Below are 21,468 nucleotides of genomic sequence, written 5' to 3'. Positions count from 1 at the left end.
CAGTCCTCTAGAACCATAAACGAAAATAAATGATTTCTTCTAAGTTGCTCTTGGCCATAGAATTTCCTCACAACAACAGAAAAGTAACCCATACAAGGCAGCAAATCTCTGTCATGACAGCCCTTCATCCACATGGAGGCTAACCCATCCCATAAGAGGCTGGAGGTGGAACTGAGTAATGCTAGAAATAACTTGTGTGCCCCATGGTCCCCTCCAACATGAAAATTATAGGGCAATGGCTCCAGATTGGGGTTGGAGGGGATTCTTGGAAACCCTGCTAGAGCCTGGTGAGCTGATCAGCCGATGTCAATATGGTTTGCAGCAGCTTGTGTTCTAGGAGACAAACTGTGTGTGGCTAAACTCATTACAAAGTAGCAATGGGCCGAGGGAAGAAGTCGCTTGGGTTCTTCAATCCTCCAGCACTAAGCCAGTTTCTGTGGCTTTCCTGGGACTCCCAGGCCTGGTTAGATTCAGTGGGCATGCAGAGACTCAAACAGCCTTGAGGTGAGTCAAGATTTCCAAGGACTGGCTCTCTGAATGTCTTAAGTGTGCCCTCTGAAGGTGAATGGAACCCATCAAGCTGACTGTGCTCCATACCTGTGTACCAGGCTCCAGGTAAGCAGTAGATAGTCTGCCTCTTCCTGGCTCATTGCGCCTTAGTCTCAGAGACCATCAAGATAAGGAACAGACCAAGCTTCCTGCCTGATCGGGTAATGACAAAGGATGTCCCTATGCAGAAGGCCGGCATGGGCATACCTGCAGGATGAGCCTGGAGCGTGTGCATGCCGCAAGAATTCAGAGCTCTTAGGAAGGCTGCTAGACCTCCTGCAGTCTGCTCCTAAAGTATAAATATTTCCAGACTGTCTTCACAATCTTCAAGGGAGAGGAGATTCCATTGGTAGGCCCATGCTAACTCTCCCTCATCCCCTCCCTCACTTCAAAGAACGAGCCTCAGGGGCCTGAATCTTCTGGGTTAGCATGTCGTCCAAATGTGCAGAGGGGGCAGGAATCCAGGAAGGCGACGTCCAGCATGCTGCTGGCACTCTGTGAGTTTAGGCAAGCCTGCTTCTCTCTTTGAACCTCAGATTCCTCTTTCTCCAAATGAGTGAGAAACCTGACTGGCCTTTTCCCACCTTGACTATAAATCAAGGGTGGCAAGACACAGGAGCCTGGGAACACAAGGATTCCTAGGCCTCATCCTAAAGCTAAGGAACCCGAACCTCCAGGGAGGATAAAGTAAAGACGTTTGTGAAGATCCTGAATCCCAACCTCAGCTCCAGCCAGGGAGCCTCAGGAGCCCCTCGGTATACCCGCATCCCTCTCCATCTGGGAGACCCTTAAGATGAATTGCTCCAAGCCATGCCCCACCTCTTCCCCACTTCTCGGCTTCCTTGGGCCAGAGCTGGAGTAAGCTCACATCACCCCTTTCTCCAAAGAGCTCTGGAGGCTGAAGCGCTGGTCAGTGAGCAGTTTATTACCCATCAACCTGTCCAGCCTGCCCACATCACAGCCTGCACAGCCTGGACATTATTTTCATCCCAGTCCGTTCTGGCATCCAGCCTCTGTCTCCACCCTCGGCCCCCATCCCCCACACTCTCACTCCCTTTCAAGACAGCACCAGGTCTGGGGGCCACACCTCAGCTGGGAGAGGAGACGGGAAGAGAGAAGCTGGGCCAAGAGAAACTAGGGTTGGCCCCAAGCTTCTGGAGCCAGCACCCCAGTTAAGAGGGCAAGGAGGCAGGGTTTCTGGGGCCAGTACATGTGGTTCAGGCAGGAGGCTCTTCTCCAGGACGTGCAGGGAAGCCGCTCAGGTCTCGACCAATGATCTCACTCACTGTAAAGGAGGGGGGGGCAGTTGAAAGGCTAAGGCAGGTCTTTTCCTTTTTCAGAGACCACCCCCCCCCTTCAGCTCCAAGCAGGCCTCCAGCTAGGACATATCTGGATTCCTCTTTGGTCGAGCCTCAGTTTCCCCATTGTCTCTTAACATCTGCTCCTAACTAGGTTTGGTCCAACTCCATCCACAAGGGTTCCCGGCCCTGCATCATTATATAGCATTCTCCCGTCAGCTCGGCCTGTGCCAATGGCAGCAGGTCAGACGTTGGTGTCGTCAGCCGGACGAAGAAGGGACAAAATAGGGAGGTCTCCATCCTCAAAGCAGACTACAGTCTCCAGAGAAAGATAAGGGGAACTTTCCATAAGTCACCGTCCCTCCCTGAAACTCAGTGCTTGAATCTACAGTTCCGGGAACTAGATGGAATGGTCTTGAAATACTTCTAGGGCTGAAATTTTGTGATTAGGGCAGAGACAGAAAAAAAAAAAAGCTGGAATAGATACTCCATGTGCCCTTCAGAATTAAGGTGCTGAATTCAGGTGGCCACACACACACACACACACACACACACACACCAAGAACCTGCTCCGGAGACATCTGACTAGTCCTGGGACAAGCCACGCTCTGGCCCTCAGTACACATGCACATCGATCTCTTGCACTCACTCAGATTCACAGTCCCCAATCCCACACCCACCTTCCTCCAGGGTGATACCCTGGATAGGTACATTGTCTCTGAAGCCGCTGTTGTAGCCACCCCTGGATTTCTCCTGCTCCGAAGCCCCCTCCCCAGGGGTATAGCCTGGCCCCACCTCATTGTAGCCCTCGGCAGGCAGGGGCTGGACAGCACTCTGGGGATTGAAGGGGTCTTCAAGTGGTGGGGAGGAAGGTAATGGAGGTCTAAAGGGGGCTGGAGGGGAGAACGGAAGCCCCAGGGCAAAAGAGGAGCCCTGTCCTCCATACGGGTCACCAGGAAAGGGGCGGGGAAGGAAGGAGACTGCAGGTGGGCGGGTGCAACCTGTGGTTCCTCCAGGCTCAGGGAACATCCGCAGGCCAGGTCTATAGGATGGTGGGGGCCCCGTCTGGGGGTAGAGAGCGGGTGTGCTATAGCCAAAGCTTTCTGACAGATAAGGAGTCTCATAAGCAGGGTCTTCATGGGGATAGGAGGGGTAAGGGGGCCTGGGTGGTGAGAAGTCCATGTCAGTGCCAAAGGGGGGACCCGATGCGGAAGGGAAGCCCCGGAGAGATGAGTCTGGCAGGGGCTCCTCCTTGAAGACCACTGGGAAGATGAGGAGACAGGAGGAGGCTGGTGAGGTTCTGGCCATTCCACCAGTACACCTTCCAACCTCCTTCCCTTCTGAGGGTTCGTCCACCCCTTCTCCCCTCACATGGGGGCCCCCCTCTGCCCCCACCACAGGCAGTCTTAGAGCGCACCAGGTAGGAACTTGAAACTTTGGGTCGGACTGCGCTTTCTCCGCCCGTTGGAGACGTAAAAGTAGACCTGGACTGGTCGGGATACCCGCTTGTTGCTATACTCGGGGACGGTCAGCGTCAGCGTCACCTGGTGAGAACAGAGGATGAGACACAAGTCTTTAGAGACATTCTATCAGCCCAACCCTTCCAACCAACTCTTATCTCCTAGTTCTACGGCTGAGGAGCAAATCTGTTCCCTGGAGAGGAAGCTCTCTACTAGAGCACCGTGACCCTTCAGGCCAGAAAAAGATACTCTGGAGTCCAAACCCATAAGTAAGGGGCCCTCTTTTTTTTTTTCTTTCCTTTCTTTCTTTCTTTCTTTCTTTCTTTCTTTCTTTCTTTCTTTCTTTCTTTCTCTCTCTCTTTCTTTCTTTCTTTCTTTCTTTCTTTTTCTTCCTTCCTTCCTTCTTTCCTTCCTTCCTTCCTTCCTTCCTTTCTTCCTTCCTTCCTTTCTTTCTTTTCTTTCTGTTTTTTGAGACAGGACAGCCTTGGATGTCCTGGACCTCGTTCTGTAGACCAGGCTGGAGTGCTGGGATTAAAGGTGCCCCCCCCCAACCCCACCACCACCACCACCCAGGCAAAGACCTTGTTGCTTTGTTTTGTTTTGCTTTGCTTTGTTTTAGAGACAGGGTCTCTCTATGACTGTGCTGGAACTCTCTCTGTGGACCACGATGGCCTGGAGCTCACAGAGACCCACCTGGCTCTAAGGGGCCCCCCTGAGAACTCCTTACTCCTCCACCCCTTCCCCCACAGCCAGGTTGGGGACCCCGGGGACACTGGCACGTACCTCACTGCTCTGCAGCCGGTTCACCACAGCCTCCTCTTCCCACTGCAGCTTTCCATCTGCGCAGAAGGAGAAGAGCTCCACCTTGGTCTAGGGTCCACCCCCTGGCCCGGTCCCCTGCCCTTTCCCCTCCTGCTGGGGTCAACATCAGATTCAAAAGATCCTTAGCAGGTCTGACACAGAGTATACCAGATGTTTACCCGATGAAAAAGACGGGGTGAAAACTGCCCCCACTGAAGACAAATGGTAAACAGAGGTCAAGGGAAATGGCAGGGACCTAGAGAGAGTTCGTGCTAGAAGCAGCCCTGGAGCCCTCCCACCTCAGACTCAGACATCCCCTCCTATGGTACCCCCAAGATGGACAGTGGAGTAGCAATAGGTCCCATCTTGAAGGGAGGCACTACACCAAGACTAATGATGTAGACCCCAGGGTGCTAAATGTAGGTCTCGGGGCTGGGCCATCCGTGAGAACGGCTGAAGGAAGGGGGAGCCCACAGGTTGGTGGCTGGATCCCGAATCCTATCTCCCATTTCTGCACCCCTACAGCTCCATCTTGGGGCGCCCCATAGGCTCTCATAATCACAGCTGTGCTTTTATCTCACAACTCAGGACAGGCCCAGGAGAATCTACGACGGCTGTTGAGTGCCCTCTTCAGTTCTAATGCTTTACTGAGCAGGATGTGTATTTCTTTTCTTTTCTTTTTTTTTTTTTTTTTTGTTTTTTTTTGTTTTGTTTTGTTTTGTTTTTCGAGACAGGGTTTCTCTGTGTAGCTTTGCGCCTTTCCTGGAACTCGCTTTGTAAACCAGGCTGGCCTCGAACTCACAGAGATCCGCCTGCCTCTGCCTCCCGAGTGCTGGGATTAAAGGCGTGGGCCACCACCGCCCAGCCGTATTTCTTGTTTTTGCTCACTATCCTTGGTGTTTTCGGTTGTGGCCACTTCCATGAGAAATTGATTGTACGCGATGGGGAGAGGTAGATAAAGAGACTGACGCTCAGCTTGGTGGCCATGTGACAGTGTCGGAGTCTGCCCTGCTGGTTGTGAGCTCTGCTTCTCTCCTCTCCCCAGGGGGTACTCACCAGGGCCCCTTTCAATGAACACCACTTTTGAGTCCGGCAGGAAGTTGGAACCCGTCAACACTAGCTCCTCCCCTCCTCTCACGGAGCAGGCGCTGGGGCTGTAAGCCTCCACCTGGGGCAGCTCCTGGGCTGAGCGCTGGGCTGCAAGGTATAAAGATAAAGAAGCCTGGCTGGGCTGGGTGCAGAAAGGACAACCGTCTCCACCACTAGGGGAGCCCTCTTTCCGGGGGCAAATACAAAAGATAACTAACAGTAACCAGGAAACCACACAGACTGTGGAAGGACCACTCCTGAAGCAGCGACAGAGCAGACAGGTGAATCTGGACCATCCCTGAGACAGAGTCTGTAGCAGGGGCCAACTCAAACACCACCTTCACCTCTCCCTCAGGACGGGAGAACAAGAGCTGAGTCCGCTACAGGGCTACCCGTGACACACAGGGCGCGGGGCACTGTGTAGAGGAAACGGGGACACAGACAGACAAAAGAGCGGCAGGACACAGAGAACCGGCCAGGGCCTGTTTGCTCACAGCACTCGATGGGCACGGACGCGGCCTGCACAGAGACGACCTTCCCGCCGCCCTGGGGCACGTGGACACGGAACACCAGCCGCACACGTGTGTTTTTGCGCCCGATGTCTGTCTCACCCTTCCGGAGCTCAATGTCTGAATTCCGAAGCTTCAGGATTCCAGCACAGTCGATGCTGAAGGCAAAGGAGAGATGGGAAGCCTTCCTAGCCAAAGGTGCGACAGAGATGCATTTTCTAGAGGGGAAGCTCCCACTCCCAGTCGAAGGCCATCAGACTGTCTAAGGTGCTTAAGGAGACTGTTTTCTAATCTAGAGATGGCCTTCGCAGAAAGCTCCCCAGCCTCAAAAAATACTTTCATAGATATTAAGGCCAGAAACTGGCTGGGGATGAGGCTTAGCGGCAGAGCACTTGCCTAGCATATATAAAGCCCTAGGTTCAACTCCCAGGACTTTAGGAAGGAGGAGAGAGTTGAGGATATAGCTCAATGGGACAAAAGTGTCACAGACTCTTTGTACACTGTGTGAAGATGTGTTGCTGTGATTGGTGTAATAAAAGGCTGAATGTCCAGTAGATAAGCAGGAGAGATAGGCAGGACTTCTGGGCAAGAAGAAAGGAAGAGGGGAGGAATTGAGGCAGGTGAGAGAGATGCCAGGAGACATGGAGAGGAGATGCAAGATGGAAGAGAGGTAAGGCCACATGACAGATGAATACAAATGGGTTAATTTAAGTTAAAAGATCTAGTTAGGAACAAGCCTAAGCTATAGGCCAAGTTTTCATGATTAATAAAAAGTCTCCAGATCAGTATTTGCAGGCTGATGATCCGCAGACAGTCTGACAAGGAAGATTGCTACATATGGAGCCCAATGTGGGTCCACGTATATCCACATAAGACTTCACAGACTATCCAGCCAAGACTTCAGATAAGCTCTACACTTTCCCATCACACAGAGACTAAACAAAAAATAATACAGCTAGCTCTCCCAAGACTTGACCATTATCCTAATTTTCTCAGGGTCCCCCCAAAGATACTGTTGCTCCCAGACAACAGGAAGCAGTCTAGAGAACACAACACCCACATTCCCAAGAGGTGGGGTTGATGGTTTTGGGGCATTAAGTGGATTATGGATGTTTATCATCAAACATTTAGGGGGGTTGGTTACAAGGTATTGATGATAATGGTCAGGAAAAAAAATGAACCAAGGAAATTAGATTCAGGGATCTCTTGCTCAAAGGAAAAGGGGGGTGGATACAGTACAGAAATGATAGAATAAAAGGGTGGATTGTTGAGTCTACTTTTGAATAATCACTAGTCTCAATTATTTTACATTAAATGGATTTTTTATATTAATACAAATTTAAGGGTTTTTTATATTGTACATATGTTTCTACTCTTGTTTAAGGTATTGTACCTATGCAGCTCATTTTAAAATGTAATATAAAGTTTTAGTCCTTGAAAACTATTTAGGATAATAAAGAAAGACATGTTAGTAGTTAGTCATCTAACAATCAAACTTGTAGTCACATTAGGTATGTTCTCAAGGTTAAACAGATATATTTTAGACAGATCGTCTTCAATCACTTCAAAGAGCTACAGAATATGGCATTTAAGCTGTTTTGACATTTTTTCATGACAGTGAGACATGTCTGCTCCTGGCAGTACCAACTTACTTCCAAAAAGGATGCTGGGCATCAAAGAACCTCCATATGTAATTTACTTTCCTTATGCCAAAGCTAGCCACTGGGCAAGAAACTGCCCTTGCCTTGACTGCTGACAGAATGCTGTCCAAATTGAACAAACAAGACACAAAAGAAAGTGACTGCCAAACTTTGCCAAGACAAGGAGGGTTCTTCAAAATTCCTGCATCACAGAAAAGTCTGTCAGATATTCTAGGCCTAAAGGCCAAAGATGGATGCCCCAATGTTGCAGAGGAACCTTGGGTGACTGTCCAGGCAGTCAGCTGCCTCTGTCATTTCTATAGTTTTGGAAGTTGTTTGCTCTACACTTCCTATTTACTCAGGTAATATTATATCCTTCTCAGGTCTTTGATGGAGTTGAAGACTAGATAGTTATAGTTACAGTTTTCCTTGTTACCAAGTTCAGAAAAGAAACTTACATAAGAGATGTAAAGTTTATAAGATTGAGAAACATAGAAGCTTACATTGTTTAAGAAGATGTTTTTAGGTCTAAAAAGATTTTTAGGATAGTAATACAAGTTAGGATAGAAAATGGTTTAGGTATAAAACTTGAATTCACTAGGACAGAATAGATAATACAGTACTTTCTCCAAATTTGCCAAATACAAATGGACTGGATATTGTAAATGTAAACCTTACTTGATAATTGTTCTTATTGTGTATAGTTTTACTATGTCAGAGTTAAAAGCTTTCCTTTTTATTTAGACAAAAAGGGGGATATTTATACCCGGTGTGAAAATATGTTGCTGTGATTGGTGTACTAAAAAGTTGAATGGCCAATAGATAGGCAGGGACAATAGGTGGGACTTACAGGCAGAGAGAGAGGAAGAGGAGAAGGAATCATGGCGCCAGACATGGAGAGGAAAGAGGAGGTGCAAGATGGAAGAGAGGTAATGCCATGTGATAGAATGTAGATTAATACAAATGGGTTAATTTAAGTTATAAGATCTAGTTAGGAACAAGCCTAAGTGATCAGCCAAGCCTTCATAATTAATAAGAAGTCTCTGTGTTGTTATTTGCAAGCTGGTTTGCCGGACAGAGAAAAAGTTGCTACACAAAACACTTGCCTAGAAGGCTGGAAACTGACTTGGCGTGGTAATGTCTGGCTCTTCTAGGGAAAAGAAAAAGTGGGCCTCTCTGGTCCTAAAACCCTGCAGGCTGAGGGAAAGCTGGCTAGGGACTTACTTGGCAGCCATGTTATTCTCTGGGAGCAAGGTCATCTCCAACACTTTGGTACCACTGACTACAGCTTCGTAGCTGGCCGTGGCCACCATCTTGCCGGTAATGCGGTGCACTTGGTAGAAGGCGTGTGGCCGCAGGCTCCTCTCGTCTGCAGTGCCGATGAACATCTGCAGTGTCAGTGGCTTCTCGCTGTAGCCTAGGAGCTGACAGAGGGAGACAGAGGCCACCTATGTGAAAGCCCCGGTGTCTTTTGCCCTCTATCCATCCTTGGGTTTTCCGTCCAAGGATGGGAATGGTGAAAGATAAAGAATATCCTGTAAGGAATTCCCTGTGGGAAACTGGGCATCAGTCATAGAGAAAATGTGGTCTGAAGTTCACAGTGTTATTCTTGGAAGGCCCAAACTGGGCTGGGCAAAGGAGGAAGAGCTTCCAAGAAAGACTAGCCCAACTCAATATAGAGGAAAAACCTAACTCCCAGTAACCTTTGGCCTCAGCTGAAACCCTCCCCCACATCTGGCAAGTCACCATTTTCCAAAGTAGACACGAGGCCGATGTCCCACGGGGTGAGCCGGGGAGGGTGGGGGTGCAGGAGAACAGAAAAGAAGAGTAGAAAGCATATCCGGGTCCTTGCTGTGTACCCTTCCTTCCTCAGTTCCGGCCCCTCCCCTAGGCTGCCTGCAGGGTCACAGCTGAGATAGAGTGTGGGAAAGGGCAGTGCCATGATTCTGTGCGCAGCTGAAGCGCGTTTGCAGGAATCCGGGGTGGGAGGAGAGAGAGAACACCGGGCCTGCCCTCTGCCCCTTACCTTGACCACAGGGTGACCTCCAGGAGCAGCTTTGACTGCCCCTCGGCTGCCCTCCGTCTCGTAGTGGGCTCGGTGGTGAGCTCTCGGCTGCACCTCAATCCTCAGCTCCAGCTGCTCATACTGGCTGGGCAAAGGCCAGTCCAGGGGAGGTAGGGCAGAGGTCCTGGGTAGAAGAGGAGGGCATGGTCGTCTGGAACCTCAGACCCATCACAATCACACCGGGTTTGTGAGGGAGGGGGCAGTATGGGTATGAGAGAAATAATAAAAAAAAAAAAAAACCACAGCAAAAGTAAATTCCAAAAACTCAAACAGGGGTGCTGATGGGGAAGAGAGTCCTTTGAAGGTGGGGGTGTGGAAGATGACCCTCCGACCTAGAAGGGCAGGTACAGCACAGAGGTGCCCCTTTAGACCAGAAAAAGCATTAGAAAAACAGAGACTGAGGGCAGAAGCCTACAGTAGAACCTAGGGCTGGCTTCCCTGCTACCAGGCCAAATCCTTCCCCACTAGTTGGGGCTAAGTAGGAAAAGTTGCAAGGGGTAAGAACTGCTTCTCTGGAATGGTGCTTACAGACACTCTGCTGCTAAATCTCAACTGGCAATTTCCTGCCCACCTCCCCCACCCCCAATATTTGGCAGTCTTCTAATTGCCATAACTAATGCAAAAGGTGCCACTAGTGTCTAATGAATAGGCCCGGGAGGATGCTCACCCTGCACTACAAACTGCCCAACTCAAAACTCAAAATGTCTACCAAGGTTGAGAAATGTTGGTCTTTGGGAATCCCAGGGGGTCCAGCTTCCCCCTAGAAACTTTTCAGGATGGAGCCACCTCAGTCTGACAGCTCACGGCTTAGGACTGTGGAAACACATAATTCTTTAAGAGTAGAAGGGATAGAAATGCAAGTTTCGATATAAATTCTTTGACTTGCAAATACCTGTAACTTTAGTGATGCTCTTAAGCCATGGACTTAGAAAGTAAGGGTTAGAGGAGGGCTTCTTGTAATGGGACACAGGGCTCTTCTATCTGTTCTGTCTAAACAACCAGAAGCTAAGATCAACCTGTCGGAGCCAGGGCTGATCAGGAAGTGTGAGAAACCCTAAAGGAACTCCACCTCACCTAACTGTTCCTCTCAGAAGACTGACAGGTGGGGGGGTGAAGCGCCTTTTCTAATACATCCACAGGAAGCAGCCATCTACAGCTCAGTCCATTGCTGGCTTTTTCTTTTTTCTTTTGTTTGTTTTTTTTTTTTTAATTTTTTTGTTTTATTTTTATTTTATTTTATTTTGGTTTTTCGAAACAGGGTTTCTCTGTGTAGCTTTGAGCCTTTCCTGGAACTCACTTGGTAGTCCAGGCTGGCCTTGAACTCACAGAGATCCGCCTGGCTCTGCCTCCCGAGTGCTGGGATTAAAGGTGTGCGCCACCACCGCCCGGCCATTGTTTTTTTTTTTCTTCAAACTTAATTGCCTTAAAACCAATTAGGTAACTGGGGCCCTCTTGCACTAGCTCTTATGAGAAGTGGAGAACACCTGGAAGCTGAACCTGTCCTTAAACTCATCCTCCCTTTGACCTGTCTGCTCCCTGCAGAACAGGGATTGAAGAGCACAGAGGTCCCAGATCTGGCCCTCACCTGAAGATGGGGCTGTGTCCCCCAATCCGGGCCTTGGACCAAGCAAGGGGAGAAGGCACTGCGAGATAGTCCATGCCAGCCACCTCTTTCCGAAGACCCCCTGGAGCAGCCACAGCCTCATCTGTTCCGGAAGGCAGCTTCCCATTGCACGGGGCAGGCTCCTCAGACCGAGGCAGGGCCACTGCCTGCTCGCTAGAAGTCCTCCGGGTTTTCTGAGGGATGCTCTCGGTGGCTGGAGCTCCCACATAGTCAAAGGGGCCAGGGGAACTAGGGTCCCTGACTAGAGGCAATGGGGGTGGTGGAGGTGGCTCTGGACCCTCTTCCCCAAGGCTGCCCCGGCGGGACAGAGCCGGGGAGGCCGAAGATGGGGTTCCAGAACTGGAGTAGCGCCTCTTGCCGCAAGGTGAAGCAGGCCGAGGGGAGGCTGGGATGGGCCCCGGAGCGCTGAGGAGTAGCAGGCTATCCTCCGGCGCTCGGCCTCCGGAGCTTGGACCGTAAAGGCTCCACGGGTCCTCCGGGGTCCATGGCCTAGGAGAAGCCCGGGGCGAAGGCAGCGGAGAGCTCAAGCCAAAGCGGGAAGCCGCTTCATTAAGTTCTGACTCCACCTCATCGCACGCTGCATACAGGGCGGCCTCGTCCGAGGCATCCGAGAAGAAACTCCACGAAGACAGGCTGCTGCTGCCAGGGCTCGGGCTGAAGAAGGCACCTCCGCCCTGGCCTCCTGCCTCTCGGTAGCCCCCAAAGCCTTCTGGTGGGGGGTAATCTCTAGGAGAGCCGTCCCCCCAGGTTTCAGGAGTGTCCTCTAGCGAGGTCGGTGGGTCGGGCGTGGGAGAGATGGATGTGATCCGGATGCTGGGGCACTCAAGAACACGACCGCCCCCAGCACCCCCCGCACCCCCTCCTGGGCCCCCCAGCCTCACCGACCGAGCCGGTTGGCTCTCCCAGGTGCCAGGTGAAGGGGCGGGACGGGGTGGTGGTGAGTGCATGCCCGGCCGAGGGGGTGGGGGTCGGGGAATACCAATAGGAGCAGCACCATAAGGAAGGGGTTCCCCCAGGGCCAAACGACAGCATGAAGGGGCATCCTCTGAGTCCAGCTCTGTCAAAAAGGGAGGGAGAGGAAAGGGAGAGAGGGAGAGAGAAGCTGGTGAGACGTCTAGGTTCCTCCGATGGTCAGCTCCCAAAGCCTGAGATGCTCAGCTAGGAGGGGTCTCCCCTAGTCTCAGGACGAAAGCAAAGTGGAGCATCAGCAGACAGAAACGAGATACAGGCGTGCCAGAAGCCCATATTCTGAACCCCTGGCCCTGGGACCTAGGGTACCAGAGAAAGTGGGACTTAAGGTGAGGACCTTGGGCGGCGGAGCGCTCGAGACGGGCCTGGAGGTGTGTTTGCCCAGGCTCTGGGCTGGGCCGGGGGCGACTCACACATGAACCCAATTAGCAACGGTTCCCAAACCCCCAAATGGTGCTGGCAGAAACCCCAGTTACCATCGCAACCGTGGCCTGGGGGTGGGAAGGATGGGGGCATGTCTGTGGTGACGAGGGGAGGTGGCTCCTCCCTCGCCCCCCCCCAAAAGGGGGCGGAGGTGCAGCCGGAGGGTGATGCGTGCGGGGCCCAGCCAACGGGGGGGCGGAGGGGGGGACCGGGGGGCAGCGGGCAGCGCGGATTCCGTGCGAGCGGCCGCCGCCCCCGGCTCGATCCCAGCCATCTGCCTCTCATTGCGGCTAGACAGGGGGAGGGGGAGGGGTGCCCCTGCGCTGCCCGAAAGAGCCCCCCAGCCCCAGGCGTCACGTCTGCAGGACCAGGCCCAGGTCCCAAAGCCTCAAACTCCAGAACCAACCCTCCCCTTCCCAAGCCGGCGCCCCGGGGCCCTTGGGGGCCGAGGTTCCCTTCCGCCCCCCATCACAGAGACAATCGGCCTAGCCAGGAGGCGGCGCGTAGCCAACAACACCCCCACTCCCACCCCAGTCACGACCTAAAAAGGAAAAAGTGGTGCCGTGGCCCCCAGCCTCACTTCCTCAGCCTCGGTAGTGGAGTCCTCCGGCTCCCCTCAACCTCTGGCCCACCTCAACCCCCAGCCCAGGCTCGCAGCCTCCAAAGTGTCCTGACTCGGACCCCTCCTGCCCTTTAATCACTGGCCCAAAGCCCCCTTCCCAGCCCCACACTAACCTTCCCCAGGGCCCCCCGCGCCCAGCGGGGGGGCCTCCTTTTCCTCCCCGAACACCAGCTTAAATTCCAGCTCCTCATCCTCGCAGCTTGCCGCCCCCATGGATCCGGCCGGAGCCCCCAGGTCCCGCCTGGGTGGGAGGGGGGGAGGCTCTGGACGCTGCTGTAGCTTCACGCGCGGGTGGCTCCCTCCCTCCCTTTCTCTGGGACGCCCCCTCTTCTGTCGCTGCCGCCTCCCTCCCGACGCCCCCTCGTTATTATAGAAACTTTTCCAAACTTTTTTTCCCCCAAACTTCTTCAAAGCGGGCCCCCCCCCCTCCAGCCTGTCCCTGATTGGCTACCCGGGATGCTCCGGCCCCTCCTCCAGGGATGAGATGGGAAAACCACGCGCCCCTAGTCCTCCCCCACTCTTTCTCCCTCCCTCAGTCATCTCTCCAGCCCCACCCCCTTCAAAGAGGGAGGGAAAAAAAATGAATTGGAAAATGGTCCCTTCAAACGTTATAGGACCCTAATGGTACCTATTGGCTCGCAGTTGTGACAATCACTTCTTACTGGGAGCCCAAACCTCAGCCCATTTCGTCTCAGCTGAGGGAGGGAGGTGGGGGGAATCCGAGTCGCCTTAAAGAGGCCATATTCTGGGCCCCCAGTGTGCGGGCCCACGGTACATCCTTCCCTGCGATCTGAAGAGGAGTATAGCTAGCATCTCCCTGGATCCAAGTCTGAGTAGACGGGAGTTCCGGGATTGAGAGAGGCTCGGAGCTGTTCTGGACAGGAGGCCGTTCCTTCCTCCACCCTCGCTGAGACCACTCTACCAGGGCCTTCAGGGAGCTTTGGCACGCCTCCACCATCACCTCCACCGGCCCCTCCTCCCAGTCCCTGAAGATGCAGAACTTTTAGCTGTCCCGAGAGTCTCCCAGACCTTTCTAACCCCGGGAAGCCTTGGAAGGCCAGCAGCCCCTTCTGGGCGGAGATCCAGGCCGGGCTTTGCCGACACCCTTGTCCTAGCCACCTAGATAGGCCATTAATTAGCCTCCACGGAGGAAGTCGGCTCCCTCCTCCCTCCCAAGAGCTGCAGACTGGAGTGACTCTGTCTTCCAAGGGCAGTCCCCCTCCCGGCTCTCCTAAATTCCTGGCCAGGTTTAGAAGGGGCCCGAAGCTGAAAATGTAGGCCCCGGGGCTGGACACCTGTCACCTGGGCAGGGGAGGAAGACCCGGACTGGAGTTTCCAGGAAGGGCAAGCAAAAAGGGTCCCAGTTGGAAGAAGAAGTGGGACGGGAGATGCTCTCTTTGGATGGCAGGTGCTGCGGGGCGGGGGAGCAGTCACCCTTCTCCCCCGCACGCTAACCATTTGCTTCCAAACTTCCCCCCAAGAAGCCTCACGGATCTCTGGTCTCTAAAGCCCGCGGGCTCTGGGCCGCGCCCCCAGCAGCAGCAGCAGCAGCAGCAGCAGCAGCGGCCGCAGCCCGAGGCCAGCACCGAATGGGTTAAGCACCGGCCCTCGGGTCAGACGTTTACAAACACTCGGGAGCCGGGCGGGGACCGCGCCCATTACTCTAATGAGAAACAGGCTCTGCGGGGCAGAGGGAAGGGGGGCTGGCCTGACGGGCCCCAGCTCCTTGGCGGCGGAGGCGGCGCCCCTCCTCCTCCCAGGCCTCCCTCGAGCCCGTCCTGGGGACCCCCCCCAGCCCCGGGGGACCCCAATGACGTGCGGCGCTGCCCCGGCTGCAAGCCCAGGGCCGCGGGGCGGGAGGGGCAGGGAGGAGAGGCTTGGCGGGCGGGAGGGAAGAATGTTCCGAGGCCGAGCGGGGAGACTGCCTGGTTTGATTCCACCACCGCCGCCACCACCACCACCACCACCACCCCCGCCCGCCCTTCTTCCCTTCGGTTCTTCTCAGGTTACATTCCCGTCCTGCTTCCCCTCGAACTGGAGAAACCCACGGGCGAGGAGCACCTCGAGATCATCAACTACTCCCCTGCAAAGAGGAGGGGGGACGGAGGAGGGAAGCCGTGGAGGACAGACCCGGAAATTCAGCCCGGGCCCTGCTCCCTCATACCCCCCGCTCAGCGGCACAAGCAGACGCGCACATTCTTTTCAAATGTCATATTTCCTTTGATCCTGGGCAGTGTTTCTCCATGTGTCTGGCTCAGCTTCTGCCCAGCCAACCGCCTCCCCACCCACCCCGCTTTGTTTTCCTGGAGAACCCTCCCCCTTCCCTCGTCTGGGAGGCAGGGAGGGTTGACTTCGGCTCTCTTTCCCCTCTCCTCCCAGTGACTCAATTTCCCCACTGGAGTGTTGCAAAAGAAAGGAGGCAGAAGAGCGAACAGTTTGGCGCGAGTGAGGTATTACTGTCAAAGATTGCTCAGAAGGACACAAACTTTCGGATTGAGGCATCCTCTACTGCAAACTCTCCGGTCTGCCTAGGCTCAGGCAGAGGGATGGAACATATGACCTCTGACTTGTCCTGCCTGGCTTTAGAGGCCCAGGGCTGGTAGCTAAGTTTAGGTTGCCCTACACTACTGCCCCCTGGCGACCACAAAGCCCAGCTGCCCTTCCTCCCACTTGGCGAATTTCTCCGGCCACCTTGTGGCTCTCAACTCCCCTGGCCCCTAGCGCGCACACCTGAACGAGTTCCCTTGTGACCGGCTCGATTTTCTGCCTTGTGCTGTTCAGTCCGTTTGTTCTAGAGACAGTCTCCTGTAGCACAGGCTGTCTTGGAACTCTGCCTTATCCACTCCCAAGTGCTGGAACTATAAACTCACGATGCCATTACCAGTTTTTGCTCTGTATTCCAATTGGTATTATTCGACAGACTTGGAGGTGGAATTTAGCTTTTTTTTTTTTTTAATTACACAAAATGCATTCTTTTTATAAATGATTCAAATCAGACAAAATATGTGGTTAATTCTGACAGTCCAGTTTTTTTTTTTTATCCATTTAGCATATGCTTGTATACAGACATCTTTATGTGTGTGAGGCTATGGTAAACATACTTTTTTCTTTTTTCTTTCTTTTGGATTTTTCGAGGCAGTGTTTCTCTGTGTAACAGTCCTGGCTGTCCTGGAACTTGCTTTGTAGACCAGGCTGGCTTTGAACTCACTGAGATCCGCCTGCTTCTGCCTCCCAAGTGCTGGGATTAAAAGCAAGGGCCACCATCACCCAGCTTTGAATTTTATTCTTTTTTTTTTTTTTTTTTTTTTTTTTTTGTGAGTGCTCTGCCTGCATGTATTCCTGCATGCCAGAAGAGGGCATCAGATCCCAATATAGATGATTGTGAGCCACCATGTGGTTTCTGGGAATTGAACTCAGGACCTCTGGCAAAATAGCCAGTGCTCTTAACCACTGAGCCATCTCTCCAGCCCTGACATACTTTTTCTTGACTTGCTTTTATCCCCTTAGTTAATAAATGATAGGTGGACCTCATTTCTGGCCTGAAATCTCAGTTCTTAGGAGACTGAGGTAAGAGTATTACCAGTTGGAGGCCATTTCTGGCTACATAGCAAGATTCCATTAAGAAAGAAAAAACATCGCCGGCTTGGTGGCACACGCCTTTAATCCCAGCACTCGGGAGGCGGATCTCTGTGAGTTCGAGTCCAGCCTGGTCTACAAAGCGAGTTCCAAGACAGCCAGGACTACACAGAGAAACCCTGTCTCAAAAAAATAAAACCAGGGGCTGGAGAGATGGCTCAGAGGTTAAGAGCACTGACTGCTCTTCCAGAGGTCCTGAGTTCAATTCCCAGCAACCACATGGTGGCTCACAATCATCTGTAATGAGATCTGGCGCCCTCTTCTGGCCTGCAGGGGTACATGCAAACAGAACACTATACATAATAAATAAATAAATAAATCTAGCTCCAGGAAAGGCGCAAAGCTATGCAGAGAAACCCTGTCTCGAAAAACGAAAAAAAAAAAAAAAAAAAAAAAAAAAAAAAAAAAAAAAAACCAAAAAATTCTTCTCAAAGCTGGGCAGTAATGGTGCACACTTTTAATTCCAGCACTCAGGAGGCAGAGCCAGGCAGATCTCTGAGTTCGAGGCCAGCCTGGTCTACAGAGTGAGTTCCAGGACAGTCAAGGCTACACAGAGAAACCTTGTTTCAAAAAACCATCATCATAATAATAAAAACTTTTCTTTATAAGAAACTTTTTTCAGTATTAGCTGTGACAAAAACCATAATAAGCAATGGCCATAAGAGACATGCAGGGCCGAGTATGGTGATGCACCCTTAATCCCAACACTCCACGGCCAAGCCAGGGCTAATAGTGAGATGCTGTCAAGAGAAAGCAGCAAACCAAAGAGAATGAGCGGAGGAGATGGCTCGGTGGGTAAAGCACCTGCTGTGCAAGTGTGAGGACCTGAGTTCAAATCCTCGGCACCCACATAAGGCAGGGTAGGGAGCTTGCCTCTGCAATCCTGGTGTGCCCGAGGCAAGATGGAAGATGGTTCAGATAGGAGAGTCCCTAGAAGCTCACAGGCCAGGTAACCTGGTTTAGTTAGAAAGGGTACAGAGGGGCTATCTCAGGAGGAAGGCTAGGAGACAGCCAAGGTTGTCTTCAGACCTACACACAAACCTGGGCACAGGCATCGCCATCTCGATCACACACACACACACACACACACACACACACACACACACACACACGAAAGGAAATGCAGATTGTAAAAAAAATTTATTGACTTCATATATATAATGCCAAATATATATATGGATAGATCAATAAATGGATGCATGCTAGAGGAAAAGTATTGGATTGGTCATTGTAATTATATTAATAGCATGCCTAATATAATATTAGTTATATTAATATTGCAATTGTAATATAATTAGTCATTATGATTCTGTTATACTTTTTGCCTGTATATGATGTGGGCATGTATACGTGTGTTCACATACGTCTGCACGTGAAGGTGCAAAGTTGATGTTGGCTGTCTTCCTTGACGGCTCTCCACTTCGTGTACTGAGGCAGAGTCTCTCTCAGAACCTGTACCTCTCAGATTCAGCTAGTCTAGTTAGGTTCGCTTGCTCAGCTCTGCCTCCTCAGTGCTGGAGTTACAGGCAGGTTACATTTCTTTGGGGGTCTGGGGATCGAGATTCCAATCCTCACAGTTGTGTGGCAAGCTCTCTACCCACTGCCCCCGTTTCCTTTCTGGGGCTGTGATAAAATACCCAATTTAGGGGAGAAGAGTTCATTTCCGCTCGCAGTTCCACATTACCATCCATCATAGCAGAGACGTCAGAGCAGCAGGAGCCTGAAGTGGACAGTCACAGCCTACCCACAGTTAACAGCGGAGAGAAATTAACGCATGCCCACTGGCTTGCTGGCTTGCTTGTGCTCAGCGCTATGTCTTATCCAGTTCAGGACCCCCAGTCTAAGGAACAGTACTGCCCATACAGGGGTTGGGTCTTCCCATATCAAGGAAGGCAACGGAGACAATCTGCCACAGTGGACAACAGGTCAACCCAATTCAGACAGTAGTCTATCGTCGGCATTCTCTTTCCCGGTGATTCTAGGTGTGACAAGTTGGTAAAGCTAACCATCACACCCACTGAGCCGTCTTCCCAACCCCTGCCTTTTGGTTTTAAAAAAGGGAAACTATATATGGCCGTACAGTGTGAAAAGGTGCTTGCCGCCAAACCTGACAACCCGAGTTCAAACCCCAAGACCCATACATGGTGATAGGAGAGAACCAACTCCATGAAATTGTCCTCTGATGTCTATACACACACCAAGGCACATGGATACACACATACATGCACACACAAGTACAAACAAATCAATGTAACACATTTTTAAAAAGGAAACATATCGCATGTTAGTCTACCATAGGAATAAATAAAATTTACGATTTCTATATTGAGTCTTAACTTTTTTGAAATTTATCAGCAACTGTCCAAATTATCTTCACATACTTTTTTTTTTACTTTTTAAAATTACATGTTAACCTCTTTATTGTGTACACACGCCACAGCACACATGTCGAGGTTAGAGGATGATTTGTGGAAGTCATTTCTCTCCTCCTACCATGAGGGTTCTGGATACGGCATTCAGGTCATGAGGCTTGGGGCTCGGCCTTTACCTGCTAAGCCATCTCACCAGCCTCAAATGCATCTTTACGTTTGTTGTTGTTCTTAATTATTAGTGGTGTTTGTGCCCGTGTGTGCTTGCTCGAGTGTGGACATACACACATCCACGGGCACACCTGCCATGGCATACATGGGGCGGTCAGAGGACAGCGTTGTAGAATCAGTTCTCTCTGTCTACCGTGAAGAGGGTTCGAGAGACGTGACTCAGATCACCAGACTTACACGATGAGGACCCTGACCCGCTGAGTGTCTAGCTAGCCCCACATACAGATTTCCAACAGACAATAGAGGCAGATTCATGACTCTACCTCACTCCCGTTGATAAAACTTTTTTTTTTCCTAACAGGGTCTTGCTGTGTAGCCCAGGCTAGACTGGAAGTCACTATGTAGACCAGGTTGGTTTCAAACTCACAGAGCACTGCCTGCTTTGGCTTCTCAGATGCTGGGATTTTCAAGGCACAGGCTACCAGCCAGGCCGTGGTGGTACACACCTTTAATCCCATCACTCAGGAGGCAGAGGTAGGCAGATCTCTGTGAGTCTGAGGCCAGCCTGGTCTACAGAGTAAGTTCCGGGACAGCCAAGGTTATTACACAGAGAAACTTTGTCTCTAAAAACTAAAACAAAAGGGGGGGGGGGAGGTGTTATGTGTAAGAAAAAAATTAATTTCTTTTATTGTGGTATCATTCACATGGCCTCAACACAGCCTAATTATTTTATCTATGCCTATAAAACTCATCTGCCTTAGTTTCTTTTCTAGTTTTTGTGATGAAATACCCTGACAAAAAGTAACTTCAAGGAGAAAGAGTTCATTTAGCTCACAGGTTCAGGCCATAGTCCGTCATGACAAGGAAGCCCGTATCGGGGGACTGAAGCAGCCGGTCGTGCTGTCTCTACCGGAAGAGCAGTGCAAGCCTGCTAGTGCTCACCTCTCTTTCTCCACTCTTTTTGTTGCTGTTGTTCTTGTTGTTTCAAGACAGGGTTTCCCTGTGTACTCCTGGCTGTCCTGGATCCCACGCTGTAGACCAGGCTGGCCTCGAACACCCAGAGATCCGCCTGCTTCTGCTGGGATCAAAGGCGTGCGCCACCACCGCCCTGCTTTTTCTCCACTCCTAATCCAGGATTCCTGACTTTAGGACCCTTATGGGCATCCACAGAGGCCTGTCTCCCAGATGATTCTACATTATATCAAGTTGGTAATACCAACCATCACACCATCCTTATCTGCTACTTAGAGAACTTCATCCCTTCCCTTCCTTCTCCTTTCTTCACAGACTCAACGTAAGATATTCTTCCTTAAAAAAGGAAAAGGAAGAGAATTCTTTGTTCCTTCTTTACTACCTGTCTTATTATCCCTGGTAGATGTCCCTGCTGTAAGCAACCACTTCTGGGTTCAGGCACACCTAAGTGACCAGTTCTGCTCCAACTCAGACGGGCCTTGCATTGTCAGCATGCTGTCTGAAGCCTGCACCTTGGCTATCACATTCTGCTCCAGGTCTGTACCACTTGGGGACCTCAGGACTGTAGAGAATCCATAGAGATTTGTTATAGGGAACTGGCTTACATGATGATGGACGCTGACAACCACAGACTCTTCAGTGCCGATCTACAGACTCGAGACCCAAAGGAGTCAAAGGTACAGGTAACATCCAAAGGCTGGCAGGCAGGCAATCAGCACTTCTCGTTAGAGGGAGTGAGTTTTTGTTTCATTCATGCTTTCAGGGGACCACATGAGGCTCATCACATTACTGAGAACAATTTGTGTTTATTTAAAGTTCACCAACTTAGATCTTAATCTCAAAAAAAAAATCTCTCCAAATTGATATGTGAAATGAGTCATCACGCTGGGTGTTGGTGGCGCATGCCTTTAATCCCAGCACTCGGGAGGCAAAGTCAGGCGGATCTCTCTATGAGTTCGAGCACAGCCTGGTCTAGAGAGCGAGATCCAGGACAGGCACCAAATCTACACAGAGAAACCCTGTCTCGGAAAGACTAAAAGTTAAATACAATAAAATAAAAATTAGCCATCACTAGGGCTCTAGCTCAGTTGGTGGAACTCATTGACTAGAATGCAGGAACCCCCCGAGGCTGATCCCTTAGCATTGCTGAAACTGGTGGCACACATCTGTGCTCCCCACAGAAGGATCAGAAGTTCAAAGTCATCCTCAGTGACATGGTGAGTTTGAAGCCAGCCTGGAACAAAAGAGAATGGCCCCAAGGACAACCACAG

General features: G+C 51.4%; 1 protein-coding gene across 2 annotated transcripts; it reads right to left on the bottom strand.

Moving 5' to 3' along the window:
* Nucleotides 1-1,454: 1,454 nt before the first annotated feature.
* On the bottom strand, nucleotides 1,455-13,775 carry Nfatc4 (nuclear factor of activated T cells 4). 2 transcript variants are annotated; one of them, XM_076545046.1, is made up of 11 exons: nucleotides 13,678-13,775; nucleotides 13,163-13,290; nucleotides 10,997-12,092; nucleotides 9,373-9,535; nucleotides 8,571-8,770; nucleotides 5,692-5,864; nucleotides 5,165-5,305; nucleotides 4,091-4,146; nucleotides 3,265-3,391; nucleotides 2,528-3,109; nucleotides 1,455-1,834 (listed from the first exon to the last, which is right to left on the bottom strand). In XM_076545046.1, exons 2-11 carry the CDS (start codon nucleotides 13,260-13,262, stop codon nucleotides 1,767-1,769), a joined length of 2,706 nt encoding a protein of 901 aa, XP_076401161.1. In that variant the 5' UTR covers nucleotides 13,263-13,290; nucleotides 13,678-13,775; the 3' UTR covers nucleotides 1,455-1,766. The 2 variants fall into 2 exon arrangements, with proteins under 2 accessions (XP_076401161.1, XP_042140843.2); XM_042284909.2 differs by lacking the exon at nucleotides 13,678-13,775 and having other exon boundaries at nucleotides 13,163-13,453.
* Nucleotides 13,776-21,468: the final 7,693 nt, after the last annotated feature.

This window comes from Peromyscus maniculatus, chromosome 9 (genome assembly GCF_049852395.1).
Source record: "Peromyscus maniculatus bairdii isolate BWxNUB_F1_BW_parent chromosome 9, HU_Pman_BW_mat_3.1, whole genome shotgun sequence".
Classification (NCBI taxonomy): Eukaryota; Metazoa; Chordata; class Mammalia; order Rodentia; family Cricetidae; genus Peromyscus; species Peromyscus maniculatus.
This window is presented reverse-complemented; position numbering and strand designations above follow the sequence as displayed.